This window comes from Telmatherina bonti (genome assembly GCF_933228915.1).
Source record: "Telmatherina bonti genome assembly, chromosome: 22".
Lineage (NCBI taxonomy): Eukaryota > Metazoa > Chordata > Actinopteri > Atheriniformes > Telmatherinidae > Telmatherina > Telmatherina bonti.
This window is the reverse complement of record NC_136631.1, coordinates 10,898,140-10,925,692: the sequence shown is the minus strand read 5'-3', so window position 1 is coordinate 10,925,692 and position 27,553 is coordinate 10,898,140. Positions and strand designations below refer to the sequence as shown.

At 41.7% G+C, this 27,553-nt stretch overlaps 1 protein-coding gene across 1 annotated transcript in view; it reads right to left on the bottom strand.

Annotated features, from left to right (window-relative positions):
* Window positions 1-27,553, bottom strand: part of kiaa1109 (KIAA1109) — a gene marked incomplete at its 5' end in the record, with an annotated part of 74,668 nt that overhangs the window by 3,026 nt on the left and 44,089 nt on the right. The window contains 28 exons of the mRNA XM_079262349.1: window positions 209-343; window positions 1,846-2,040; window positions 4,219-4,422; window positions 4,555-4,806; window positions 5,174-5,391; window positions 6,362-6,551; window positions 7,965-8,122; window positions 9,754-9,907; window positions 10,000-10,245; window positions 10,481-10,618; window positions 12,797-12,970; window positions 13,303-13,503; window positions 13,848-14,043; window positions 15,365-15,504; window positions 15,595-15,756; window positions 16,063-16,252; window positions 16,337-16,517; window positions 16,719-16,934; window positions 17,096-17,364; window positions 19,167-19,214; window positions 19,578-19,668; window positions 20,131-20,243; window positions 20,378-20,501; window positions 20,592-20,722; window positions 24,296-24,525; window positions 24,644-24,703; window positions 24,836-25,034; window positions 25,841-25,927. Of these exons, the coding sequence (XP_079118475.1) occupies window positions 209-343; window positions 1,846-2,040; window positions 4,219-4,422; window positions 4,555-4,806; window positions 5,174-5,391; window positions 6,362-6,551; window positions 7,965-8,122; window positions 9,754-9,907; window positions 10,000-10,245; window positions 10,481-10,618; window positions 12,797-12,970; window positions 13,303-13,503; window positions 13,848-14,043; window positions 15,365-15,504; window positions 15,595-15,756; window positions 16,063-16,252; window positions 16,337-16,517; window positions 16,719-16,934; window positions 17,096-17,364; window positions 19,167-19,214; window positions 19,578-19,668; window positions 20,131-20,243; window positions 20,378-20,501; window positions 20,592-20,722; window positions 24,296-24,525; window positions 24,644-24,703; window positions 24,836-25,034; window positions 25,841-25,927 (4,702 nt within the window). The remainder of the gene's footprint in view (window positions 1-208; window positions 344-1,845; window positions 2,041-4,218; window positions 4,423-4,554; window positions 4,807-5,173; window positions 5,392-6,361; window positions 6,552-7,964; window positions 8,123-9,753; window positions 9,908-9,999; window positions 10,246-10,480; window positions 10,619-12,796; window positions 12,971-13,302; window positions 13,504-13,847; window positions 14,044-15,364; window positions 15,505-15,594; window positions 15,757-16,062; window positions 16,253-16,336; window positions 16,518-16,718; window positions 16,935-17,095; window positions 17,365-19,166; window positions 19,215-19,577; window positions 19,669-20,130; window positions 20,244-20,377; window positions 20,502-20,591; window positions 20,723-24,295; window positions 24,526-24,643; window positions 24,704-24,835; window positions 25,035-25,840; window positions 25,928-27,553) is intronic.

The window sequence follows — 27,553 nt, the reverse complement described above, 5'->3', positions numbered from 1 at the left end:
ACGGCATACAAACAGCTTCACAGGTTCACACGCAGATCGTCGTGTGATTCCTTATCCGACTCGTTTTCTTCTCGTGATGCTGAGCGACCTGCTGGGGGGCTCTGGAGGGTATTGCTTCTGTGCGGATGAGTCATGACTTTGTGGACAGTCGAAAAGGATAAAAATAGTTTGCTGGTTCAGGGAATGAGTGACGGCGATGAGGACGCACCTTTCTCTTTCTCTTTCAGGTAGGCCGACACCAGGTCGTGAAGAAACATGATCAGCTCGGCGTCCATGGTGACGCAGATGTGGTCGGTGAACTCGGTCACCACGCTGCACTCCACTTTGGGTTTGCTGTTTGAGTCTGAATATAACAGGAATGAGAGTCTGGATCAGAAACCAGAGACAGACTTGCAGCAATTCAGTGTCAAAGATTAAAATAAAAAAAACCTACAATGATTTCATTTAGTGACGTTGGGATACAACCAGAGATCTCGGTTATTTGCTCTCATCTGTTTTTATTCACATATTGAAGGAATAATTGGTGGAAACACTTTATCCTTAGTAGTATGAACGGGGTTGATGTTTACTCTGCACTTGCACCTCCTATCCACATGCCCATCTTTTAAATGCTTTCTAAAGTGAATATTTTTGCACACAGTTACTGTTTATTTCAGCCAGGAGTGAATTTACATACAGCAGATATGTCAGTAACAAATGAAAACACAGCTTACTTGTTGGATCCTTCTCACTTCTCAGGTAATTAAGTTCTTGTTCCTTTATCACATCTCATTTCACAGAATTTTGTTTTGTTCTGAATAACTTGAACAAGAGATGAAGATTTCTCACATTTCTGCTTCGTCATGATTAATTAAAGTGACGCGACTGGATTTCTGTGGATTTTTGCATCCTGTCTCTTTTCTGAACCCTCTACAGGCAGTAAAAGTTAGTCTAACATTAGTCTAGTCTTCTTGTTCTGTCACTTTTTCTCTTTATTTTTCTCAAGTTTTCTTGTGTTTCTTTGATTAAATATTGATAATTTGCAACCAAAACAGCAAGTGTGACATCCAGCTGCTGGCTATAACACAGATGCTCCTGGTCGGAAGAACAAAGCTGATATAGCTCTCTCTCTCTCTCTCTCTGTGTCTCTGTCTCTGTCTCTCTCTCAGCATTGCATGACCTTTATAGGTTGAATTAGTCTTTTTTTTAGTCTTTTTAACCCAAATCTTAAATAACAAAAGAGCTGCAAACAATTCAGTTAGTTTCCTGTTTTATCTTAAACTTTTCAGCAAGTACTTTACAGAAAATGCATTTGTGTTGTGGCCATGCTTGAGGAACAGTGGCAGAACCAACTGATCACTGAGGCATCGATTTATGCTGGATAGTCAGCACTGAAAAGTGTTTTCACTGAGCTTCTTTAATCTTTGTTGTTTTGTTTTTTTTACTTTAAACATGTGCATCAAAAAATAGTAAAAACAATCTGCATCATGAAGTGAAATCAATTGAGCATCAGCTCCTTTTGCAGCCACAAAACACTTGATACTGTGCAACATTTCAGTCAGACCTGAGAGCATTCTGATGTGTAGAATCAGAGCAGTCTTTCTAAGTCCCTTACATCTAAGTGCAGAAAAACAAAGCATGTTTGCTAAAAGAGCTCCATTTGTGCCGCTGCAATGCACAAAGGAAATGGAGGTGATTGTGGAACCACTTGAGCGCAGCAGGAAACAACAAGTAAGTATTTCCTCTCGTATAATGTGCCGTTTAATAACTACATTGTTGTACAGCAGTTTGTGGACACACAGAAGAATCATTCGGTCAGCAGGGTTAACATGATATCTACTGAAGTGCTGCAGAAACCAGTCCCACCTGTTAGCGATGGCTCATCTGGATCTTGTACGTGAATGGACTTAAAGTCCAGCTGCATCCTGGGAAGTGCAAAGATGGTCTCGGTTTCGTGGTTGTAGCTGGAGGAGCTGCGGAAGCTGCTCAGCAGGCTGGAGCTTTTGGCTGCTGCTCCGCTCTCTTGGTTGTTGGCCTCCACGTTCCTCAGCAAGTTAAGCTCTGAAACACAAGATAAAACATGTCAAAACTCTTTTTTTTTTTTAGTTTAAGGTCAAGTTCACACTTCTCCGCTTTGCTGCAGCGTTAAATAAGTGGTATCTGCTCTTCTTTTATGTCTGAGATAACAGGTGGCAGCTGCAAGGCTGAGTGAAGCCAGAGAAACGGATGTCTTTTGTCTGAGAAGTTTACAACCAGGAGTCCGTTTTCTGACGACACCTTGAGCACGCCTGGGTCCAAATGAATCAGTCTAGTTCATGAGCTCTGCAACACTTCAATGAAAGTTGTTTCTGTACATGTGTATGAATATGTGTAGTAATATAAAAGGTACACTGATCTTTTTTCCTTTTAAGTTGACCCATTTGATGTTTCCCTGCAGAAAACTTGTAATTGTCTACAATAAGCATTTGATCCATCAAATAGTAGAAGTGGATTTTAAATCAAAAGCAGCAGAGAGAGATTTCTTTCAGACTTATCTGGGCTGAACAGCCAAAAACTGCATTGCTGGACACAAACTGATGGGAACTTTTCCTCAGCTTTGGGAACACAGTAATAAATAGATGGCATGAAAACATTTACTGGTTGGAGGACTTTTTGGTTTGACTTCAGTGTTTGTTGTTGCCATCTTGTTTGGAAACTGGAAGCAATGACTCAGAACGTCTGACTGACAGCTGTACAAACTGGACAGCAACAATTTAGCTCCATGTTGCAGGATATACTGCTGCCTCAGCCATTTTCCTCTAAAACGGACCATCATGGGAATGACATCTTAACCATTTAAAGTTAAGGAGCCCAAACTCTTCCTGCAGGTTTTTGATGTATCCCTACTTCAACATTATTTTGTATCAACTTTGTCAGTGCAGCAACTTGAACTGCATTTGAGTCCAAGCTGAATTTTCCAGTAAGGACAATAAAGTGTGATGTTTCATGTTAAACACACCACAATCAAATTAATGGGACATTGTGCAGAACTTGACAAAAAGCTGTTTAATGTGATTCAAGTGCGTTGAAGCAGGGAAACATCTAAAACCTGAAGAAAAGAGGACCAGAGTTGGAGGTGCCCGTCTTGGAAATAATGCCTAAAATGACATTTTTATCATGAAAAAACATAAAATACTTTATTGAAAATCGCAGCATAATCTCTTAAAACAAAAAAATACATAAATGTAAATAAAATGAACGAGATTTAATTACATTTAAAGAAGGAGCCAGTCTGACGTGAAGGCAGATTATTCCACAGCCTGGGAGCTGTGAGAACGATCGATCACCTCCTGACTTGTAGTTTGGCTTTGGGACTGTGAGAAGCATGTAATCAGCTGACCTGAGCTCTACTTTTTTTTCATCAAAGTTGGTTCAAGTAGAGGTGAAGCAAAACATCTGAGTTGGTTCACGGAGAAGTGAATAAACTCAGATAAAATAAGTGTGGTTGGGTCATTTAAAGACTTAAAAATGATAAACTGCAATAAAAACAAAGGAGAACTGTGAAATTTTCCATCCCAGTGATGATTCAATGTACACTGATCACCTCCAGCAACAAAATCTCTTCCTAACATTCATGTTTCCACTTATCTTAATTAAGATCTTAACTTTACACAGTTGAAAACAACCATTTCGTTCTTTATATCTAAAACACTGTCAGTAATGAGACTATAAGAGTGAAATCCCTCAACATTTGGGCACAGAATAGCCTGTTAACATGGACGCAGCAGGGTTGAACTCTTTTCCAGGTCAGTTTCTTGATTTAAGATTCACACTGGTACACATCTGCATGACTCACAAGCCAGAAAAGGCTTAGATGATCTTTAGACGGTCACTAATGAAGCCCCCGGTTCAGCCTCAGACTGTTTAAACTTTACTCCTTTTAAGGCTCATTATTTTTTTTAAATGAAAATGTGAGTAAATGTCTGAGTTTTATAATTGGATGCAAACAATAAGATGCTGCAGAGCCTTACATGTGCGGCTACCCACAGCGCTGAAACGCAGCATTTACAACAGGGATCCTCAATCCTGGTCCTTAAAGGGCCGGTGTGTCAAAGTGTCACGCTGCAACACACCTGATTCAAATCAATGGGAATTTAGCAGACCTGAGCAGAGCTTGACTCAGTCTGAGCTGCTTGTGTTCCAGCAGGAACCTGCAGGATTGAGGATCCCTGATTTCCAACATGGATGTGCTGCAGTTACCTTCATTCCTCATGGCAGTGACGTAGTTGAACCATTCTTTGACTGTAGCGACTCCATGTGGAGGGTTTTCGTGCCGTCTGCGAGTGATTTTAGTTATGGTGGCCATTGGGCTTTCGAGGGCGCCGCAGGGTTTTGTCACCATGGTGTTGTGGCCGAGGTGGAAGTCCAGCGTCTGGACGATGTAGGTGGAGTCATCTTTGGAGCCTAAATGTGGAAGAAATATGTCTTGCTATTAAAAAACGTAGCAAACTGGCCATGTCTTCACGTTCTACAACACACAGCAGCTCATGTTTCCAACCCTCTTTCAGAGCCCTGAAGTGAACATTTCGGCCTCACCATCCTCCCAGATCTTCTGCGCCTCCGTCCAGAAGGCGATGTTGGGCTCTTCCAGGTGGAACAAAGCCCACGACTTGGAGCGGAAGTTGGGCCCGTGGAAGCAAGCCAGGGTCATGTGATTGCCGTGGAGGCTCATTGAGCCGCCCAGCTGCACGGCGTCCTCAGGCAGAGGCATGGGGAAGAGAGAGATGTGGCAACCGGCGATTACTTTCAGCACACCGGGCCAATGGCGGTGATGGGCCGCGTCCATGTCTAAAGGACAGGGATGATTTGGAAACAGGTTAAGACGGCAGCAAAATGAATTAACAGGATGAGAATCTGTGCATCACGTTGTTTAATCTTGTGCAAACTTTACTATTTTAAATCTACTCTGCTGAGGACTTCACATCTGATTACCTGATAAGCATGTCTGATTGCATTCAGCTGCATATAACAAGCATGTCGACCGTTTATACAAACACATAACACCGATATACAAATGAAGCTTATTTGAATTACAAATCGTTTCACTTCCTGGAACTACAATGATTGCCGAAGACACTTGCTGTGCCTGTCTCATTATACCGCCGTCTGCTTTAAATATGTGTCACCCTGAAGCACAGAACAAAGGCGTGCTTACAAAGTTCTGTAGCTCCCTTCTCGGAGTTGATGATGGGGGTTTTGGGGGGCAGGTAAGGACCGGGACCCCATGTGGAGAGGGCGCGTTTGCTGGTGTCGAACTGTTGAGTGAAAAACTCCTGTAGCTTCATGCCGATCTTGATGAGGTCTGGAGTGGTGGAGCGTGAAATGATCACTTGGAAGATGTCCCACTGCAAGTCCCCGTGGACAAAGATCTCACTGGTGGGAGAGAGGATGGGGGAGGGAGATGGTGTTAGGAGAGAGCAAGGTGGGAAACGGGGGAAAGAAACAATTGAAAAAAGGTTGCAGGGATGAAAGGCGTGAGAGCAGCTTGGAGATGAAAGCAAACTTTAAACTTAATGTGTGGCTTCTGTCAAAATGAGCCATTTTTCACCACTAAACCAGATGCTCCATAAAACAGGGCTGTGACGATATGCTTTTGTCCTGAATTGATTCCAATTTTTTGGGTGCCGACTCGATTTTAAATTGCGATTCTCACGATTCTTCAATATTGCTTGATTTTTGTTTTGATTAAAAACAAAAAAAAAAATGTACAAAACTTTTTTTTTTTTTTGCGAGTCATTTTTCTTGATTTCAATGAGGAAAAAACAACGCAGTAGTCAGACCATCATTCTGCTGCTATAATGCCCAAGAAGACAAGTAAAAAGATCAATAAAACAGTAAAAATGACTAAAATTTAGAGCTGCAACTATCGAGTACTTTTGGAATCAGGTACTATTATTTCTTCAAGTAATCGAGTACTCTAACGATTATTTTATTTTATTTTTATAATACTAGAAACTCAACCAAAGTAAATCTATAAGTTTATATTTGTGAAGCTGTTGCATGTGTACTACCTAATGCATGAGGAAAATGTTTTAAAATGTGATACTTTTAAAATGTTTTAAAAGTATCATATTTTAAAATGTGCCGACGTGTTTGTGCACGTGCTCAATGTGTGGAGAAAAAATTCTCAACCTATCGCAAATTTCTGCATTTTAAGGCAAATAATTTGCCTCCATCAATTTGAATTTTCGATTCCATTTTTTTCCCCCTACCATAAAACCAAACGCAGTTTGTCATAGCGGGGAAACATGAGGCGTTACTGATGCAAAATGATCACTAATGATGACTCGTGCAAAAGCTTTAGATGAAGCCATGACATGATACACACAACAGCACAACACACCTTTTCTCTGATATGCTGGTGTCAACGGTACACAGGTTGACCTTCCATTCGTCCTGCAGCTGCAGGTCGGCGTTACTAAACACGCCCATCAGGATACTGGAGCCCATGTAGTCCACTCGCGCCTCTGTGGAGCCCATTGTGATCTGGATCTTGTGACTGGGCTGCTGGTTTGGGTGTTCGGAGATGTGCGCTACAAAATAATTGAGAGGTTAGTTTATCGATTAAATAAATATATTTACGACATTTAAACTGATCTTAAATCATACAAAAGCAGTGAGGATGAAATGTTTGACTTTTTTTCTGTATCTGTAGCACATTATGAGGTGTGTTTATAGCGCTGTGTGCTACATATAATAACAGGAAATAAGGGCAGTAATTTATTCAAACAGTAAAGCAAAACAGAGCAGAAGGGAAAAACTGAGTTTGTGTAATTCTACGTTGCTTAAAAGTCCAGATTTATTCTGAGAAATGTTCTTCCATGCAGCCTGGACTCTTTAAACGAGATTTCTTGTCCTTTCAACTTTTCCAAGAAGCGCAGAGAGCTATTAGAGAAGGGCATTCACAGGTCTTCAGTGGATATTGCCTGCCTTTTGTTCCATTCTCTGTCATGATGATCCCACACTGCTTTAATAATGCTGAGGTCAAGGCTCTGGAGAGGACTCATCCCTCCATCTGACCTGTTGTCACTGATTTTCAGTCTAGTTCTTGTATCATTTAGCAAAACAACCCTCCCAGTTTCCCCTCAGTGAACATTAGATGGATAAACTGCAGCTCCAGATGCCTCTATCAGGTCCTGGTGTTCTTCTTTCTTAAGGATATTCTGATCCTGTTCATCTTGGTTTTTAGGCACAACACTTCTTTTGTTTTCCACTCGTCCACTTTCCATGTTATTTTCAGAGACAACATGATGAGATCCGTCTAGTTTTTGGATAAAAGCTCTTTGGGAAATGACCTTGACGCAAAATAATTATTTTTTTGCCCGTCAAATTGCGTTATCTTTGGCACTATTAGCAGATTAAACCAAAAACAAATTACACACAATGTCTGCTGCAAACAAAATGACCAAAAAAAAAGAAATAAAAAGTGAAGAAATGATTCAGTTTAAAAAAAAGCCATGCTGGAGTGGATGGAAGGAAAAATGCAGCCAATGTTGAAAGAAAAACTTTCAGAAGTCTTGTTCAAAATCATTTACCAGAGAGTTGAGCGATTTTCTAGCAAAACATAAAGAGCTGTAGGACGCTTCATCAGCAAGGAGTCGAACAAAAGACGGTAAACAGAGTTCAGTCCACAACAAAAGGCAGAAAGCAGCAAACATGGTGCAGAAATCCTGCAGAAGACAGATGTTCTGCACCTGCAGTTGTATTCAGGTAAAAGCTTTACAGCTTTTAAATGGTAAATAAGTGTAAATAATGCATTGAAGAAGTGTTTTTATTACTGCAAAGCTCATTGTGTTTGCTGAGGAACGAACTCTGGGTCAGCTCCGCGTCTACAATCGACTCGGTTGAGGAAAAAAAAGCTGTTAACGAGCAGCAGAGAGAAAGAGAGGAGAAAAAGGAATGAAAACACAGCAGATGTCAGGGAAGTCGGTGCTTTGTTTACTTACAGACCATCTCCAGGGTGTTCACGTCTATGTTGCCACCCACCACTCCTCCCTTGGAGTCGAGCTTGGAGCGGCCAAGGCCGACAGACATGCTGATCTCTCGGTCGCGGTTGCTGCCGACAGACAGTCGGCCCTGACTCTTCAGCCCGCTGGTCGTCCAGCTGCAGGGACAAACGCAGCAGAATGACTCACTTCAACAAGTCGCCCAGGAGTCAACACAAGTAACTGAGAAGGAAGTGTTGAACAGCAGGTATGTTTTCCTTTTCGCTTGTATAAAATAGAGGTGCAGTTTGGAGTCACAGCTGTTTCTGTTCGTCACACCGTTGCAGAAATGGGACAGAAAAACATTTAGGAACTCGAGAGGACCAGTGTACTCCGACTCAGGGAGGAATAGAAAAGATGTTGAAAGAGGATGTTTTAAACATTTCAGGAAGCCCATGAAACTGTACAGGGTGCAGACCTTGCCACTGATTCAGCAGGATCTGCCTCGGCTGCAGAGACGTAATGTCTGCATGTTGCTGCAGAGCAGGGCTGTCCGAGGTCAGTCCTCAAAGGCCGCCGTCTTGCAGGTTTTTTATGCTTTCTGGTTCGAACACACCTGGTTCCCGTTAAACGACCCAACAGCTAATAAAGTTCTGCACAATGCCGGATTTATTTGAGTCGGGTTTTTGGAAGGAAAACCTGCAGGATTTGGACGTTTGAGGACAGAAGCTGGACACCCCTGCTGTAGAAGAATCCCTGAGAAGGCAGTGTGGAAGCAGATTACTCCTAACAAAGTAAAAATAATAACGATGCCATTCTATAAATAAATAAAACAAAATCAGGTTTAATCTTCCTCTCCATCACCGTTTTCTTTTTTTTTTTTTTCTTTTTCTTTTTTTTCCCCCATCTTTCCCTTCAGCCCTCATGTAACCCAAACCCCTTCTGGACTCATGCATCTGCATTTTAATCTCTTCTAATTTATGGCCATTTCTCTGGACTGTTGGGGTTCATCTCCATCAGAGGGGCTCAAACTAGAAATAAAGCTGATGCCTGTAATTAGTGAGTTTTTATATATATGTATGTATATATAAATAATGACAAAATGTGTCTTGCAGATGGGATACAAAGTATTTGTCTTCATTAGGGATGAAGTGAGGCAGAAATAAAATCAAATTAAGAAAAGGAAATATTTATTTAGTCTTGATTCAGATCGCAGCGGTGAGGTTGTGAAAATGTGGCTCATCATGAACTCAGAAAGTTGTTTTTTTTTTAGAGGTGGAAAAAACATAAAATGTAAGTTCTCATATGTCTTTGTTCATCTATATCAAGCCAGATATGGAGCCAGAATACTGAAGTTATTAGTTGTTATTTTGGCATAAATGTTCAGAAGAAGGGATGGGTTGTGTGCTTGCTTGGGTAACGTGTGTGTGTGTGTTTTTTAAGTGTGAAACTGTTCTTTATTTTTATGTTGTGAAGCACTTTGATATGCTTTTGTATGAAAAGTGCAAAACAAATAAAGTTGGATTTGATTTGATTTCTAGACGACACTTTGGTGTGTGGAGATCAGCAAAGGTTCGTGTGAAACAAAGATTGAAAACATCTTTCACCCACATAATTAGTGTTTCTTTTTCGTAGTTTTACTTTAATGACTTGCTTTTGCATTTTTAACCAGTTTGTTTTCCTAAATTTTCAGTTTTTCTATTTCAGCTGTCAAAAGAGCCGATAAAAAACGTCGCAAGTTGGTGAGAATAAATCAGACTGGCTTGTTTATTTAAACTGCCGTAGGCAGAAACAACTGTGGACTCCTTACGTGTTGTTTCCCATGACGTTGCTCATGTTCATTTGGACGGTGAGCTGTTTCAGGTTGATGGCGAACACCACCAACGTCTCCCAGGGAGACCCCTGCTGACCGGCGGACTTCCCGTTCTTCCCGAACGACGGCGTTGATGTTTTTGTCACGGAATCTGGATGACAAACGAGTTCAGATAAAGGAGAAATGTTACCGCTGCGCTCTTTCAAGTCTGACTCTGACAAACGTGAGGAACGTTGCGCTAACCTCTCCTGGGAGCAGAGGAGTCTGACACGCTGCGGGTACGGCCGGGGGCGGGGGACTTGAGGTGACCCAGGCCGCCTGGAGACATGTTGCTCCCGGCAGAGTGCTCTGAAAAGACGCTGGGGGACTGGGGCATGTGCTGAGTCCCGCTCGTACCATCCCAGGTCCTCCAGTAAGCTTTGCGGCTGGACTCGGGGGAGAGATGCTGGGTGATGTTTTCAGCTGAGTCGGGGGTGGCGGGGCCAGATGCTGCAGAGAGAGTTAAAGGTTGAAGGTTTGGAGTTGTAGGTTAGGGACAGACTTGTAAATGTCAGCACAAAGCAATAGAAAGGAGGGTTAAGAACCACATGATGGCCAAAGTCACAGCCGATTTTCTTTTTCTGAATTATTCTCTAAACTCTCATCTTATCCTCTTCTTCTCGTGCTTTTGGTTGGGACACAAACTCAGTGATAAAAAACACACAACGAGCTTGTGAGGTATCACCTGGAAGGTTGATTGTCTGATCCCCCAGGAAGAGGCGCCTGGCGATACTGCGACGGTACCAGGCCCTCGGGAAAGCCAGGATCTCGCTCAGCCGTCTCATGTCGTACTTGAAAGAAGCCGATCCAATGTCGCACACAGCTGTGGAGAAAAAAAAAAAAGAATTATATTTAGATGAGAAATCCTCCTTGGAAATGTTCTGCAGCACAAACAGATCATCATTAAATCATGTCTAGAGGAAAAAACAGCGGTTCATGCTTCAGATCATCACTCATTCCAAACCTGACATGGATAATCATCATTCCGTCTGCTTCCCGGTGACGGATCTTTACATGACGGCATGTTTTAAAAGGGCGTTCTTTCACCAGTTTCTAATCACCAGTTTCATGTTTTCATGTACCAAACTGTTGTAATTGTTACTACGAGTTTCTGTGATGTGGGCGGTGCGGCAACAGCTTCCGAATGCAATCCCACACTTCAGCCCTGAACTTTTAAAGACTGAAATACTTTCAGTCAATGACACACTTTGGGAAATTAAAATAGTTTTTAAAATAAATGGTGGGTAATTTTTTAAGCATTCCTCCCAATGTGGATGTGAAAACCTTGAAAGTGAAACTAAAATTTATGCCTGTATCTCTTTATGACTTTATGATGAAAAATAATGTGAGAAATTGAGTCAATGTTCATACATTTCATAGCCAAGCTGTGCTTCACACCTCTGATGACGAAAGAACAAAATAATCTTTTCACTTCTGATTCACTTCATTCATTTTCTAAATGGCTTAATCCAATTCAGGGTAGGGCTGGGCGATATGACCTTTTAGTAATATCCCGATATTTTTATGGCATGTCACGATATACGATATATATCTCGATATTTATCTCAGCCTTGAATGAATGCTTTGGTTCTTACAATCACATCAGTAAGATGATTTTGTGTCTACATTAAAACATAATTGCTCATACTGCATTTAGATATGCTGATTTTAAACATTCATGCCAAAAGGATGAAATTGTAACGAAGCAAACTGATCAAAACCGTATTTATTGAACAGTTAAAGCAGTGGCAGAAACATGTAATTTTAAAACAAAATAAAGTGCCTTTTCATGATGTAATAAATGCAATGTATGAAAAAAGGTGCTCTGGGGGGGGACTTTTCAAATGATGAACTATTATAAGGCTTTGCTTTATGGATACGTTTTTGAGTTGTCGTGTATTTTTTTTTAAATCGCAGAGTTTAGCATAGAAATCAGTCTTATAATCCAGGCAGAATGTCCTCGTATCGTCTCTAATAAACGGCTTCAGCCAGCTTTTAATTCAGGGTTCGATTCCCACTCCTTCCTCTACTTTCTAGAGACATGACGAGCTAGATAAATATGCTTGTATCACACACACAGTGGATGAGGTGAGTAAGTGACAGAGGCTGTGAATGTAATCAAATAGAATTAATTATTTTTGCGTGACGTGAAAAACTTTGTAATTTACGTCCCACTCTGTAATCCAGAGCGGGATCAGTGGCGGATTTGGCTGTTCATTGTGACTGTAGGTGGAGTCGTGCAGGTGTCCTCTCTGCTCCTCTGACTGGCTGCAGCTGCAGCCGGAGCGACTGAGTGCTTTAGGACGGGGAGAGACTCTCGTTCTGACAATAACTTTACAATATGTGCTTTAAAGTCAGTCGCCAAAACACCAGGAAAGTCTCCAATAACTCCTGTAAAAGTCGCTAGATTTGTCGCTTGCAGCTTTTCACAAAAAAAGTCGCCAGATTTAGCAAGAAAGTGTCTACACGCTGCCTCTCATGACGTAGCACGTAGCTCACGTTATGTACGTAACTAGGTGCGCTTGCTTTAACTCTCTGTGCAAAGCGGTGCAGAGTCGAGGAGGGAGGAAACCCCACTCACAGCTAAAAACAACTGCGTGACAACAGGATACTCGATTATGACGAATAAAGGCATTTTCTATATCGCACAGGGGACTAGCAACGATATATCGAGTATACTCGATATATCGCCCAGCCCTGACTCAGGGTCACGGGGAAGCTGGAGCCCAGCAGTCTTTGGGCGAAAGGTAGGACAACTCGCCAGTCCATCGCAGGAGACGAAGAACCACAGAGAACAACCACTCACACTCACTCCTAGGGGCATTTCGAGTAACCAATTAACCTAACATGTCTTTAGACGGTGGGAGGAAGTCGGAGAACCCGGGGAGAACATGCCAAGGATCGAACCAGTGACCTTCTTGCTGTGAGGCCACAGTGCTAACCACTACCCCACAGTGCAGCCAATTTTCCTGTTTTAATTTTAGAAAATAGAAAAAAGCACCTGAGATGTTGATGAGGGTGGTGTCCATTTTCCCTCCTTTAGGAATGAAGCTTTCAATGAAGGTGGGACCTCCAGTGCGCCTCATCCTGGATAAGCTGACCTTCACAAACTCCAGGTTGATACTCAGGGAGTCTTTCCTTCCCGTCACTGAAGACGGCTCCTCGTCTACTGTACCTGTTGGTCAAACAGAAGGAAATTATGGTGATTCTCCCTTTTTTTTTTTTCTTTTTTTTTTTTTTTTTTTTTTAAATTAAATTTAAAAAATAAATAAATAAATAAATAATGATGGTGATTCCCCTTTTTCTAATTAAATAAAAAAATAATTGATAAAAAAAATTAAAGCATTTAAAAAAAAAAGAATGATGGTAATTTTTCTTTTTTTAATTATATATAAAAAAAATAAATAAATCAAAGAATTTAAAAAAAAAAATAAAATGATGGTGATTCCTAAATCTTAGTCTGATTACTGCATAAACTAAGTATATTTGTGAAGTTCTGGATCATACCTAACGGACACGGGCCTGGAGGCAAGCCTGTAACAGCTGATTTTTGCTTTCCGGCGCCGTAAGGATGGAAGACGTAGAGGGAGAAGTCTGACATGCAGGCAGTGAAGCTGAGGCCTGAGGAGTTACTTGGGGGGCCGGTGAGGTCGGATTGGCTGCTGCTGTGGCGGCTTCTGCCAAGAGGGCTCCCAAGCAGCGGAGATGCTGGAGGGAGACAGAGGAGAATGTAAGTAACTGTGAAGACAGACAACAATTAGCTGCGCACATTAATCATCTGGTAAAATAAGACAAGTGTGTAAAAAAAAAACAAAAAAACAACAGCAACACTTTTTGACAATACAAAAACAACAAAAATAGCAAACTTTGAATCATTTGACAAAATAAAATAAATGTAAAAGAAGCAACGAGCAACATGAAATCCTGCAGGTTGCAGCTCTGTCAGTAAATAACATCTCGATCAATAAAACCAGACTTTACATGACTGACAGTAAACACATCGTCATCACATGCAGCATCATCTAAAACAAAGTGTTTTGTGCTCTGCAGACCTTTGCTGGGGGGTATTTTAGGGATATGTTGCCCAGGTGGGGTGGAAGAGGGTTGGTGTGCTCCTTCTGTGGAGTGGGCTCCTGTTGGGGTCTCCAGTTCTCCACGATTGGAGGAGAAGACCAGATCTAGGGAGGGCAGCTTGAGCATACACTCCACCCGAGACATGGGCAGGCAGCTGAAGCGGATCTGAGAAGGCTGAACACACAAGCAATGATGACACAAAGTCAAGCTCTTATTTTGGAGGGAAATTTTCACTTTTACATCTAAACAGGTGTTTTTACATATCAGAAGATATTTAATTAATTTGACTAGAATAAAACAAAAGCTGTAAAAATCCAGTTATCATTTAACTAAATGTAGTTTATACTTATAATTAGTTTATCATATATATGATAGCAAGAATCTGAAAGTTCACTATAAATTAAAGAAATCTGTTTAATATGTAAAAATGTTAGAAAATACGTGTATCAGAATTGTGTGTGTAAAACCATATAATAAACAGAGACTGGAAGAACCAGTGAATATTACAGCATTTTAACAGCACAATTTCTGAGGACTGTTTGACAGGAAGCGATTTAGCGAATTCTTTACGGTGCTGGGAAATTAATTAATGCATAATAAGTATGAGAAATGTAAATTATGCTCATTTCTTAACCGTGCCAGGAAAATCTATACTTATGAATTAAGAATTAGTCAGAATGACATGTCATGAACTAACAGGGGTGTTGTTTACATCACTCTGAACCATCTGGATGTGTCTAATAAGAGTAATGTTACAACTGAAATGCCTGTTGTTGCATGGCTCTGTAATTCCAACCAGTACATGAATTATGCCCTCTTGTGTTCAATGCTTGGAAATCCATTTCTTTTCTATGGAAGGTGACTTGAGTGCAAAAAGCTAATTTTAACAGCTTTCCTGTACAAGTTTATGCAACTTAATAATGCGTATTAGGCAGCTGGTCATCCATGTGTTGAATCAGTCATTTGAAAAATGAAACGTTTGATGTTATTTTAGTGCAAATGTTGTCTGAATATATCTGAAATTTTCACTTAAATATGTCCAACATGAGCTGATTGGTTGGACTTTTGAACTAGTTTGCTCTTTTGTTCATCCAGCTTATATTCTGTGATCTTTCTGAATCCAATCAAAATGATCAAATGCACTGAAGGCTAATTCCAGAGAGGGTAAAGAAAAAAAAAAAAAAAGAGTTCTGAACATCTTTTAGAGATCACAGGAAGATTTCTGCTTGCATAAGAAAACAGATTTTAAGTGGACTTGCATGTGAAACCTTGAGTAAAGCAGCGGCCTTTAGAAGTAGAGACAAGCCTTTAATAAAGACCGAGAATTCTTCTGATGAATTGATTTTATCTTTGGGGAAAGGTGACACATCTCCCATCAAGGACAAACAGCTTGTAAAGGTTTACAAAGAGGGAAAATGTAGATTTATGTCATTTGACTTGCCTGAATTGAGGATAAAAGCATTATAAAAAGTGCTCCATGAGGTGGGTTGTGTACCTGGACTCTGACGTAGACCACCACATCCACAGGGAAGGAGGAGTATGCCGATGTGGACGAGGAAACCAGGGAGGTGGCCGATTCCTCCAGCGGTTCAACTGTATCAAACTGACCCATGTCTTCCTCCTGGGATGCCACGGCTAATCACATGCACACAGGTGAATAAAGGTTTCGGACAAATGCAACTCGAGAGGAAGCTCACAGTGTGAGCAGAACAAATGACAACGAACCGGCATAGTTTCTATCCACAGAAGTGATGGGAATGGTCTCCAGAGCCTTTTCCAGGAAGTCCAGCAGGCAGGGACTAATGACCATTTCCTCTGGCAGAGTCTGGAGGGCCACCCAGGCGTACAGCTTCGCCGTCTTCACACCGCCGCTGCTTTTACCTTTGGCTGCAAAGACAGGAAAGTTACTCTCATCTCTGTAAGCGGCTGGAACATTCCTCAAAAACGTTCCGTATTTGAACGCCAGAATTAGTCTTTGTTTTGGTGCCTTTTCCCTTTGTGCTGTGCAGGAATATGCATGCTCCTGTTTGAGCAAAGGTGCCTTCTATAGTCATGCTTTTGGATGAGAGATTAAATTGCATGCATTTTGATTTGCAGAGTCCGCGTGTGGATCGTCGCGCTGACGAGGCGTGGGACTCTGGTGTCGGTGATTACGGTAGAGCATGCATTTAAAAACAAGGGAATGCTCAGTACCTGATGGAATAGGTGGGGGCGGGGGAGGCAGGAGCGAGTTAGTCTTGCTTTGGCCAGCATTGGGAGGGTTTGTAGGGCTGCTATCTTTCATACCATACAGCTTTGACTCTTTGGAGAGAGTGCGAGGGAGAGAGGATCCACGTGAGGCATTGGGAGACTCCGTCTTCAGGGTTTTGGAGTTATAGTGCAACTGCAGGATCAGATCAAATATTCAGAATTTAAAGGCAAATCAAAGAAACATGTGTGAAGTCTGGATGCCGAGGGAGATGCGAACCTTAACATCTACTCCTGGAATGTAGAAAACCGTCGTTTCCATGTCGTTGGATTTGGTCTGCAAAGAGGAGGGACATTTCTTTCCAGCCAGGAGATGAGTAGTGGAGGTGTAGGTGGGCTGCAGCTTCTTCTTCTTGGGAGGAGACTCCTGGTCCAGACTCCTGAGGCTGCGCTCACAGCTCCTGTTAGCGCAAACAGAAAGGAACCTTAACATACAAAAGGTTTGATTTATTCCTTTCACTTAGCTTTTTTTTAAAAAAAATCTTTATTCAGGACAAACTGTCACGTGTGTTTAGCTAGATAAAGATAATCTGCATGAAAAATAAGGCAAAAAAGGGGAGAAAAGTTAAATGAGATGGTTTGAAATTAGCCTTTAATTGCACCTCCTGAGAGCTACATCCTCGTGCTCGGGCTGCTGAGTAGTTGGGTGAAGGACACACTTCCCGCTATCAATCTCCACCCGGACATCAAGCTCAAAGTCAATGTTTCTTTCGGTTGTTGGGCCACTGAAGCTGCGGCTGGCTGGCGTGCTCGGCCAGCGCTCGCCGAACAGCTGACTAACAGCGGAAAAGCCCGAGGGCTTCCTGTGAGACGCTTGGCTGAGAAGAACAAAGAAAAGGAAAGTTTAGTAAGAGCTCTGCATGTAGCAGAAAAAAATTAAATGTGCAGCTTTTCACATGCTTCGGTTTGAGTTTAACTGTGCTTCTTTTGATCTAAGATTCATCACAAGAATGCTCGAGGAGACGAAAACATGACTCACAAAGGCCTGCGGTAGCTCGGCAGCCTCTCGCGCTCAAACTCGTCTTCTTTCTCTGAGTCTTCGGAGGAGGAGGAGGACAGGTCGTCGCGCCGCATGTCATCGTGCTGGAAGGGAATTGTAGGTGAGAAGACAGCTGGGGTTGCAGGTGCACTGACAGCTGACTGCTGGCCCTCAACAGCAGATGGAGAATGGAGGTGAAGATGATGATGAGGATGGAAGGGTTCATCAATGGTGACTGACAACAGGTCCACCTCTGACTCCTCAGGAAACTTCAGAAAATAGACAGAGCCAAACTCACAAAAGGAGGAAGTTTTTGGGATCAAACTTAATATTGATGTAGAGAGAAGGCATCAATCCAGCAAATCTCAGACGTAAACAACGTCTCACGTAGGAAATCCAGCCGTGAAATGAAAACTTTAGAGGAGGTAGTGTTCTGTTAACTGGATCGTGTTGATCGTTTAGTTTTTATCTCTCCAGTGACAGAACGCTACAGCCTGCAAGGGTTCAACCAAGGAGCTGAGAATAGGATGAGGACAGGACACCCCCACAAGAGGAAAAGGCCAAACAAGATGCTGACCGTGTGAAAAACAGCCAAGAAAGTAGAAAAATACACAGAAATTTCAACAACAGGTGGGAGAAAGTCCTATTAGTTCAGACACATCTGCTGACCAGGAAGTGACAAAAACAAGCAGCATCTGGCAGCAGGAGCAACAGAGAAACAGTCCCGGGAAGCTCAAACAAACAACATCATCGCCTTTAGGTGGTTATTTTCTTGTGGGCGGTGGGGTGGCACAGTATCTGAGTCAGAGCTTTCACCTGGAAGTCCCTCTGTTAATTATTTCTAATTAACAGAATAATTAATTTTTTTGCTCTGACGTTCAGTCAGAGCAAAAAAAAAAAAAAAAATCCCAGCAAGGGCTTAAAAGTTTGATCATTAACTTGAATCTTTGATTTTCCCGTCATTCCTTAAACCAGGAGTGAAATTCGATCAGAAACCGTGAAAGAAGAGTTTGAGCCTCCTGGAGTCTCTGCGGGTTGCCTGGCAACTGCATGACGAGGACAAGAAGTCATTGTTGTCGTCGATAACAACAGCAGGGCAGATAATCTCCCCTGAGATCACAAGCTGTTGTGTTTACTCTTCACTGTGTTTACAAGCTAAACAAAGGGGAGATCTTTTTTTTTTTTTTTTTGCATGAATCGATGACGTTTGGAGGCAGAACTGGGCAGATTCAGTCGCATTTTGATGGAGAGTGACGAGCTGTTTACCTTTTATTCCACTCTTTGATTAAACAAATGTCAACATATGAAAGAAACGTCATCTCATTTAACTGCTTAGAGGAAAATAAATGTTATTTCCTAAGATATTCCAATCAGTTAACCTAAAAAAAACCACCTAAATATGTATTTAAAAGCTTAGAAACCTACTCATATACACACATCCTTACATTCTGTAAGGATGTGTGTATATGATGGATAGAATAAAGATGAAAGAACTACATGTTTGTCTTGATTTTATGGTCCTTTTCTAACAAAATAAATCAATTCTATGTGCAGTTTTGTTGATATGAGGTGCAATAAAGCTGTTACTGCTTTGACAAACAACTGCAGACAAACTGGTTGTGAAGCAACACATGCAGCATTGTTAGAAATCATTAAACATGTTAAAGAATAGCTGATTTTTGATGCAGTTTCAATGCAGGATGAGAGCTACAACTCATGAAGCAGCATTCCATCTATGGGTTTGCTCACTGTGCATGCAAATCAATGCCTAGAAACCAATCTTTGTGTAGTAACCAAAGTATAATTACTTTAAATCCAGGCAATCACAATGCAATAGCAGTAAATGACTAGGGGAGGGGGCACGAAGAGCTGGATTATAGTTTGTTATTTTGCAAATGAACAAACAGAAGTTATATCTCAGAGTTTGATCTCATCATCCTGTTTTGATCTGAATATTTTCAACGTGCTCAGTGCTGAGCAGGTAATCACAAAGGAGAAGAAACGGAGGAATTCTGCTGGATGTGATTAGGAATTTTAAGTTGTTAGTCAAATTTTTTTTTTAACCATATACCTTGAAGACCTCTGCTGGACTGACCGGTTCATTTGCTGGGTCCAAAGCCTGATTATTGAATTACAATTGGGGAATAAAGGGTAATTAAAAAAAGCTTATTTAAGAAGATACTAAATAAACATTAAAAACAATCTTCCCTCTGTGACTGTATCTGTAACATAAATGTCAACTAATACAGAATACATGAAAAACATTCACAGAAATGGAGGATGAGATGGTGATGATCCACATAAAGATGGCAATTTTCATTAAAAAAAAACCAAAAAAAACAACTATAACTGCCTCAACATCCTATTTTACAATTTAATTACATCAATAAATGCTACAATACTACGGTTAAAGTGGTTTATCTGCCCCATGCTGGCTGAACATGTCACAGAAAAAACTTGTTTTTAAAAAGGACAATGTTACCGAGTCCTGGATGTTGAAGGTGACACGTGGTCCAGGAGAGGATGCATCCACTCGGATATCTGGTAAATCATCCACATCCCCGATCCTGGAACTAAAGACAGGAAAAAGACACAAACATCCATAAATTGCATTCGATACAAAAAAGATTTAAATACGCAGGTCAAAGTGGTGCAGTTTGTTCTGACTAATATTACAGTCATCATCTTCCATTTCTTTTGGTTAATCTCTTCTATCTCACTGAATGTTTATCCATCTCTAAAGGTTTAACATTATGTGAACCGTTTCAGTATCATAACTACATTTAGTCAGAGACATAATGGGTAGAAACAGAGGCACTGATCTCTTGCTCTCCTTTAAATCATATTGTAATTTGTGAGCCTCTCTATCCTCTCTGTAAAAGGGTTAATGGCCGATGTGTTTCCCTACCAAAACATCATCAGCGGGGGCGTGACACGTGGTTGGTTTCAGCAAATGTTAAATGAAGCTCCATTAATGGTGCAATTTCCATGATAATATTATATCAGGGAAAACGGCTCCAGCCCTTGCTGGTTACCTTTGTCGATCCATCCTTTTCAGAGGTGGCCGTCCCGCTGCTGCAGAGATGCTTTTAGAGCGGTTGTAACTTGGCTTGTAACCAAGACCCCACTTATCCTTCAGAGATGCTGCCTGGACGACAACAAACAGTTAGAATTAGGTCACTGAAAGCGTAAATACAACCCACATGGGTTTTGGCACAATTCCACGTTAGCAGAAGGGGAAAGTGTCAGAAACTACTGCGGTGCACTTTGATGAAGGTTTACCCTCATGCTGGACCGACGCAGTTTCTTTCTGACGTCTCTCCTGATGTCATTGACGGCCACCGACTCCAGCTGCTGGTAGCGCTGGATCTCCTGGTTGATGGTTCCCTCGCTGGCTCCCAGTTTCCTGGGATCAGGAGAAAACAGGGCGAATGGTTTAGGAAATGCTTCCAAGACGAGAACACAGAAACAGCAGAACGAGCGGCAGAAATCCTACTTCAGGTCATCGATGACTTTTGCCTGCTCGTTCAGCTCGCGGATGTCCACCACCCTCTTCGTGAACTTCCTCCCCCGGGCGTCTATCACCTGGTTCCCCATCACCATTGACCTCCGGAAATCAATGGTCTCCTGTTAAATGAATGATACACGTCAAACGCTTTGGACAAACCTGCTGATCAGTTGAAGAATCTGAAGTATTTGCCCCTCCCCTCCCAAATCCGTCCAAATTAATCAATTTTAATGATTCAGTGAGAGTCTGTGTTGATTAATCCACACACCAGGGAACTGATCACAAAACAGGAGACACCACCACCACCATCACCACTCCACTCAAAGTGAAAGAAAGGGAAAATTGATCTCTGCTGCCACAGTGATTTATGCAACAATTTGTTTTTTTTTATCCACCCGCAACTGCAACTTAACGAAGAGATGACAGCAAATGCCAAGCAACACCGTCCTGCATGATCCGGGTAATCAACCGCAGCGTTGCTCGGCATTATTGTCATCCACAGCTTTCATCTGTGAGCCACAGTGATAGAGATATGATCTTGCAGGTGATTCAGCCCAAAGGAGAGTCAACACTGTGGATGGCTACATACACAGGCCCAGGAGAGGGGTCTTTGGGCCCTGGCACTGCCCGCTTGGAGGCAAGGCGATGCATAGTCTAAGTAGTCAGCAGGGACAGATACACTCTGAGGCCTGGGGCTGAGGCCCAGGATGCGGTTTACCAGACGCTTCCTTAAAGTCAGCCGAGGGCTGAACTGGCTCTCTGGACTCTGCAAACAACGGCAGGGACAGATGGATGGAGAGGTGGAAGAATGAACGATTCGAGTCAGAATTTACCCTTTGAAGAGTTCTTGAAAAGGTAAACCAGACTGGATATGGTTACATTTACTGATGAAATGTTAAAGGAATAGTTCAAAACTTTTAGGGAGTACATTCATTTGCTTTAATGCTGATAGTAGGTGAGAAGACAGATGACTGTTTGGGGTCTGTCTGTTAAAAATGGTGAAGCAAACGGTTGAGATGTTAAAAGGAAGAAGGTAATAATATTGGAACAACAGTGAAATGGTTGAAATTTGGAACAGTAAGGTCATGACAAGCACTTAGTTAAGGTTTTACACACCCAAACCAGTTGGGTAGAGATGCTCAGGCAGGTTTATATCCATAATTTTTTAAAGAAATTCATCAAAGTCACTGCAAATTTTCCTCTACCGAATGGCAGACCAGGACCTTAAAGGGTCAAAAGGATCATAAAGATCTAACAATATTGAATTGTGGTTTTTTTTTTGTTTTTTTTTTAATTCCGTCATTGCATGCCAAGTCGGTGTTTCTAAGCGAGGAGGTGTGATCTCAAAGGACAGAATGCAAAACAAACCAGTTCTTCCCGATTCCCCACATAGACTAAACCAGTTTTGCAGCTTCGTTGACGACCTGTCTGTCAGTGTAACTACAAAGAAACTTTAAAGCAAATAAAGCAGGAATTAAGTTCTGCTGGCGACGATGTTTATTTTTCCATGACAGTGACATATTTTGTAGAAACACAAGCTGTGGTTTCCCTGCCACTGTATTATAAAAGCTCCTAACCCCCAATGGCAGCAAATTAAATATTATTTCTTTTATAAGGCTGAGACTGGAGTTCCACCTAAATGCAGGCACACACTCCCACCAGTGGACAGACAGCTTCTGTCTGAAAATATGTTGTACCACCTGAAAAGTAGAATAAAATTCAGCATTTTTCTAAACGAGTTACACCAGTATGATGTATATTATGGCTTAAAATCATGAATAAATCCAATATTCTCTGTAGGTTATATTAATGCCAACATGTTTTGATATATTTATAGTGATTTCACTTAATTTATTTCATTTAAAAAGTTTTTTTCTCTCTTCAGTGTTGTTTGGAAAACCATTTTAGTCATTAAGTGGAAATTAGTTCACAATTAGATTTGAAAATGCAACATGACTTCACATCTTAAGGTATCTGTCAAATGACATCTGATATTTTGTTATGCCATATTTTCACCGAAAAGTTGTAACAAGTGGGCCGCCCGTTACAGCAGCAGACATTACCCATCAGTCCTGATGCTAAAAGTGAACATGATGTGCATCCTTTTCACCAAGCCTACAGCACTGGTCAGAGTCAGAACACTAGATTTAATGGGAAAGTATCTGGTGACCACTACTGTGTATGTTACAAACTAAATATGCTATAAGATGAGCAATGGGACAAAATGGAAAAGCTTTTCCATTATTTTTTTTTCAGTGCAACTTGAACTTGTGTCTTAAAACGACATTGATTGAAGTCATGTGGAAGTTAGATTTGATGCAAGTTCAACTTCTGCACTTGGTAAACAATGATATCTGTTGCAGTAACATGGCAACTGTATCAACAACAGCAGTCAGCTTGGACACATAGACTGTATATAAAGAGATGGACGGAGCCTCCGTGACGTCACCCATAGGTTTCTGAAGAGCTGAATTGAAGCTCGGTGGGCGGTTCCTACTGTCGCCATGTTGGCAGCGTCATGCGTGTCGTCTCGTCCAGAAAATACATATATGGGCAAAGAGGTGGAGCTGAGGGGGGGGCTGTGAGCGTCATGGTGGATGATTGACATCAAGCGGATTCCAAGCTGCCTGTAGCTAAGAGCTAACCGAGCAAACGCGGAGATAACACGAGCTAACGGAAGTAAGCAGGCTAACGCTAAGTCACGTTGTTAACCGGTTAAAAACCACGGTTGTTCTAAGTTCTTCTGACTTGAACCGGGAGATCGGGTACCTGTCAATCAAAATGACACGCCCCTAAATATGCCGAACTTCGAGATTAAATTACTTTTAAACGCGCGAGTTAGAAAAAAATTCACTCCCCCCACAGTTGTCATGAAGGTAAACCTGACCTATAAACCGAAAATGGATTTTTGAACCAGGCTGTAAACATGTTTATTTCTGCCGTGAAGTTGGCCTTTTTAACATGGGAGTCTATGGGGATTTGCTTTGTTTTGGAGCCAGCCCCTAGTGGATGATGGGGGAACTGCAGTCTCTTTGTGCACTTCCACATGGGCTTCACTTTTAACCGCCGGAGGTAGCCGCTTGCTTGGACAGTGTATAATTAGCAACCTGTAACATGCCTTCCAATGTAAACAAAGTATTGCTGCAGAGATGGGCAAATATAAGCAATGGGCTTCTTCTGAAAGAGGCCTTCCCTGTACCACACTGAAGCTATGTTAGCCAGTGTAATAAAGTAGTCCCTTCTGCCATCGGCTGCTGTGTCCTCTCTGTAGCATCAAGGTAGTATAAACTATTCCACAATAGTCATACTGTTAGCCTAACTGAGCTTAGCTAAAAGCTAACCAGCTGCTCACTGCAGCTGTATGTTTAAACAGATGTGAGTAGTTCTGATCTTCTCAGAACACCAGCTGCAAAAAAAACAACACCATGAAAAAATGTTGAACTATTCCTTTAACTTGTGATCATCACTTCTTGTTACTGGAAAGCATAAGTCTGTATCTTTCATTCAGACTTCATTCTGGAGTCACAAAGTCTTTCATTCAACCCATTTCAGTTCTGTATTTTATAAAACACTACAATAAGTCACATCTAATGTCAAAGTTAGGTTTAAGTAAAAACACTCGGCGGTAACTGATGGAAAATGACTGATAATTACAGTCAAACTAGACTTCAACAAGCTGGGTGATGCCTGACCATGTGGATGGTTGGCGACATGGTGTCAGCTTCATCCTCATCTGACAGATCCGCCATGTTCACGGAGTTCAGGTCGGTGATGTCATCCACGTCCTCCTCGCCCGTCAGGGACGTTAACGTGTTGCCCAGAGCGTTGAGGCGCTTGCCGATGTTGGGGTCCATGTGAACGTCGATCCCGCACATTTTCCACAGCACGTTGAGAGTCCAGGTACCAGCGCTGCTGCTCTCTGCTGGACGGTGTGGATGAAACAAATGCAGCGAGTTATTAAATTTTCAGACACTTGTCTCGTGGCAGCTGGAGAATGTGATCTATATTTCATGGGCTGGTGAATAGTTAAAAGATCTTGCCTGCAGAAGGCTGCCCTGTGGTCCTGGAACACACTTCATATGTACCATCAGGAACGACGCCTGTGTACAAAACACACAAAGCTGGTCAATCTTTCACAAGTTACATGAATATAAATAAGAAACTTTCACTTTCTGCCGACTGAAGTCACCAAATACATGCAAGCAGGCTCATATATTCTGTTGTCAACTCACAAGCATTCATGACGAGTTCTCCCCGGATTTCGGGTTTCCAGTCATCCCAGGTGGTCTCAAAGCCCTCCGCAAAGCGAATGCAGAAGTTTTTGAAGTGCCCTTTGCTCACCAGGGACTCGGAAGAACAGGCGGTGATCAGCGTGCTCTCAATGGTCAGAACCAGAGCTGAGCCGGTGTCAAAATCGATGCTGTGATTGGCCTGGTGGGAAAGAGAGGGGAGACAGAGGGGTCAGCCAGGCCTCCAGGGGGAGGAGGGAGGAGAACAGGGAGAAGAATCCGCTTCCACGTGCTTTGAAAAGGCAGAAATAGTTGCTAATATTTCACTCTACTCTGCTGTGTTGCGAAGCTTCTTTATCAGTCAAATTCAACGTTATAAATAAAATGCTTTTGTTTTTAAATGTAAGCAAAGATGAATTCTGGATCAACATTAGCTGAGATCGCAGCATCGCTGGGTGAAACATGAACAAACTTTTCAGCTCATCAGAACGAGTTTGACTGCAGAATCAAGATAAAAACAAACAAAAGTGCATCAATGTCTGGTCCTGGAACTGTAATGTGATTATTTCAGTGTAAAATCCCACCAGAAAATCTGATTAACAACCTTTATAGATTGGATTAAATCAGACCACAAAGAGGAAGAGGAGCAATTTCAGCAGGAATTCAAGTCATTTCAGCATGCGGCCATGATTTCCTTTTTGTTTTTTGTTTTTTTTTAAAGAGACTAACCCTACCTTTGATTTGATGCAATATACCCATAATCAGTTTTTATCAACTTAGCGATAACATGCATACATATAGGCAACACCTCTTGGTTAATTAAAAACACACCTACGACATCAGTAAAAGCTTCATTTGTTGTTATGCCGGTTTCGTGGAAGAGACTTTTCCTGTCACAAATGTTTGCAATGTCTTTGCGACAGGTTCTATAGAAGAGCATCACAGTAAGCCTTCGCCCCACCTCACCACAACAAGCCATCACAAGAGATGTAATAAACTGTCAGTTACTTTTCGTGCATTGTTTTTCTGGCCCGCTGATGAGCTGGCTCCAGCTGCAGAGTTGTTGCTCTCCTGCCCAACTGGTGCTTGTCCTCTCTATGGAAATAAGTGTGAAATAACAGCTGGTATATCCAAAATCTATGGACATACTGAAAATATAACAATATCAGATGTTAGACTTATCATGTCTCCTTCTGTGTGTGTGTGTGTGTGTGTGTGTGTGTGTGTGTGTGTGTGTGTGTGTGTGTGTGTGTGTGTGTGTGTGTGTGTGTGTGAAGTAGGAGATGCTGCATCTCAGCAAACATACAAGACTCAATGTAAAAATGCACAACGGCTTCCCAACAGTTCTACAAGACTGATGCGACAAAGAAACAGGGGTTGGCAACTCCGGTCCTCGAGTGCCGCAGTCCTGCAAATGTTAGGAGTTTCCCTGCTGCAACACACCTGATTCAAACCAATGGCTAATCAGCAGTCTTGTGCAGAGTGTGATGTCCAGCTCTGCACAAGTCTGCCAATTAGGTCTGATGTGTGCCAGGTGCGTTGCAGAGGAACTCCTAACATTTGCAGGACTGCGGCACTCGAGGACCGGAGTTGCCCACCCCTGGAATAAAAACATTATATGAATAAATTTTTTTTTTTTTAAAAAAGGACAAGGACAAGTTTGGAGCCTCTGTTCTCCCAAACCAAAGGAAAAGGTATTTAATTTGTGATACTACTCTGCACTTCTTTCATATCATCTTAATGTAAGAATTAGGGACGCACCGATCCACTATTTGGGAGTTCCGATCTGATACCGATATCTGAAAATGAATATCTACAGATGCCGATGTTTGCCGAAACCAAGTCTGTTTATGTGAACATTGTTGTGACTATCGTTATTATTGCTGTTATAAGTGTGTAAGATTTCATTAGATTGTAATAAATGACCCATCCTTTCTGAAGTTACCTCACCAATTCAAACATTTACATTACAGATCTAACAATTTCAATGACTTTTATTTTGATTTGGCACATTTTACCCAAATACAACTACACGTGCAATTTTGAAACAAACATCTCACTTTCAGTGTCACAAAAAATGTCACATTTTAACACTGAAAGCATTTATTTCTTTTAAAACAAGTCTGAAGAATGTCATCAAACACATCTGTACTGGCTTGACTAGTGTGGTATCCGTTGTGGTATCGGAACACTTTTATAAATACCAAGTGCGAATACACACACTTTGTATTGAGCCGATACAGATACTGATATTGGTATCGTTGCATCCCCAGTAAGAATCTGTGTTTTGAGGTTGGATGTGTTTCTTCCTTCTGTTTTACCTCTGTTGTGTGTGAGCAGCAGATGGGAAGCAGGGGAAGTACTGATAATGAAACCAAAATGAAACCAGAAAACAGACAAACTTTCTGCTTCTCATGATGGTGATGATGAAATAAGGCTGCTGATGGCCAGAAGCCACATGAATCAGGCACAAAAAGTAAAAATATGTACGGTTAGTCAGTTGTTTCTTTGTTGTGATTATGCTTCTAGGAAATAAATGTCTCATTAAATAACCTGGTTATTGGTCTTAAAGACAACGTCGGGTTTGTGAGGGGAAGGCATTTGTGGGATGAGCAGCAGGGCAGAGTGTGTGGAAAAACTTGCCAAACCTTCCCTGGAAGCGCCAAACACTTTAGTCCGACAATGGCTGTCATAAATGGTCCTTGAATTTTTGGTAACTTT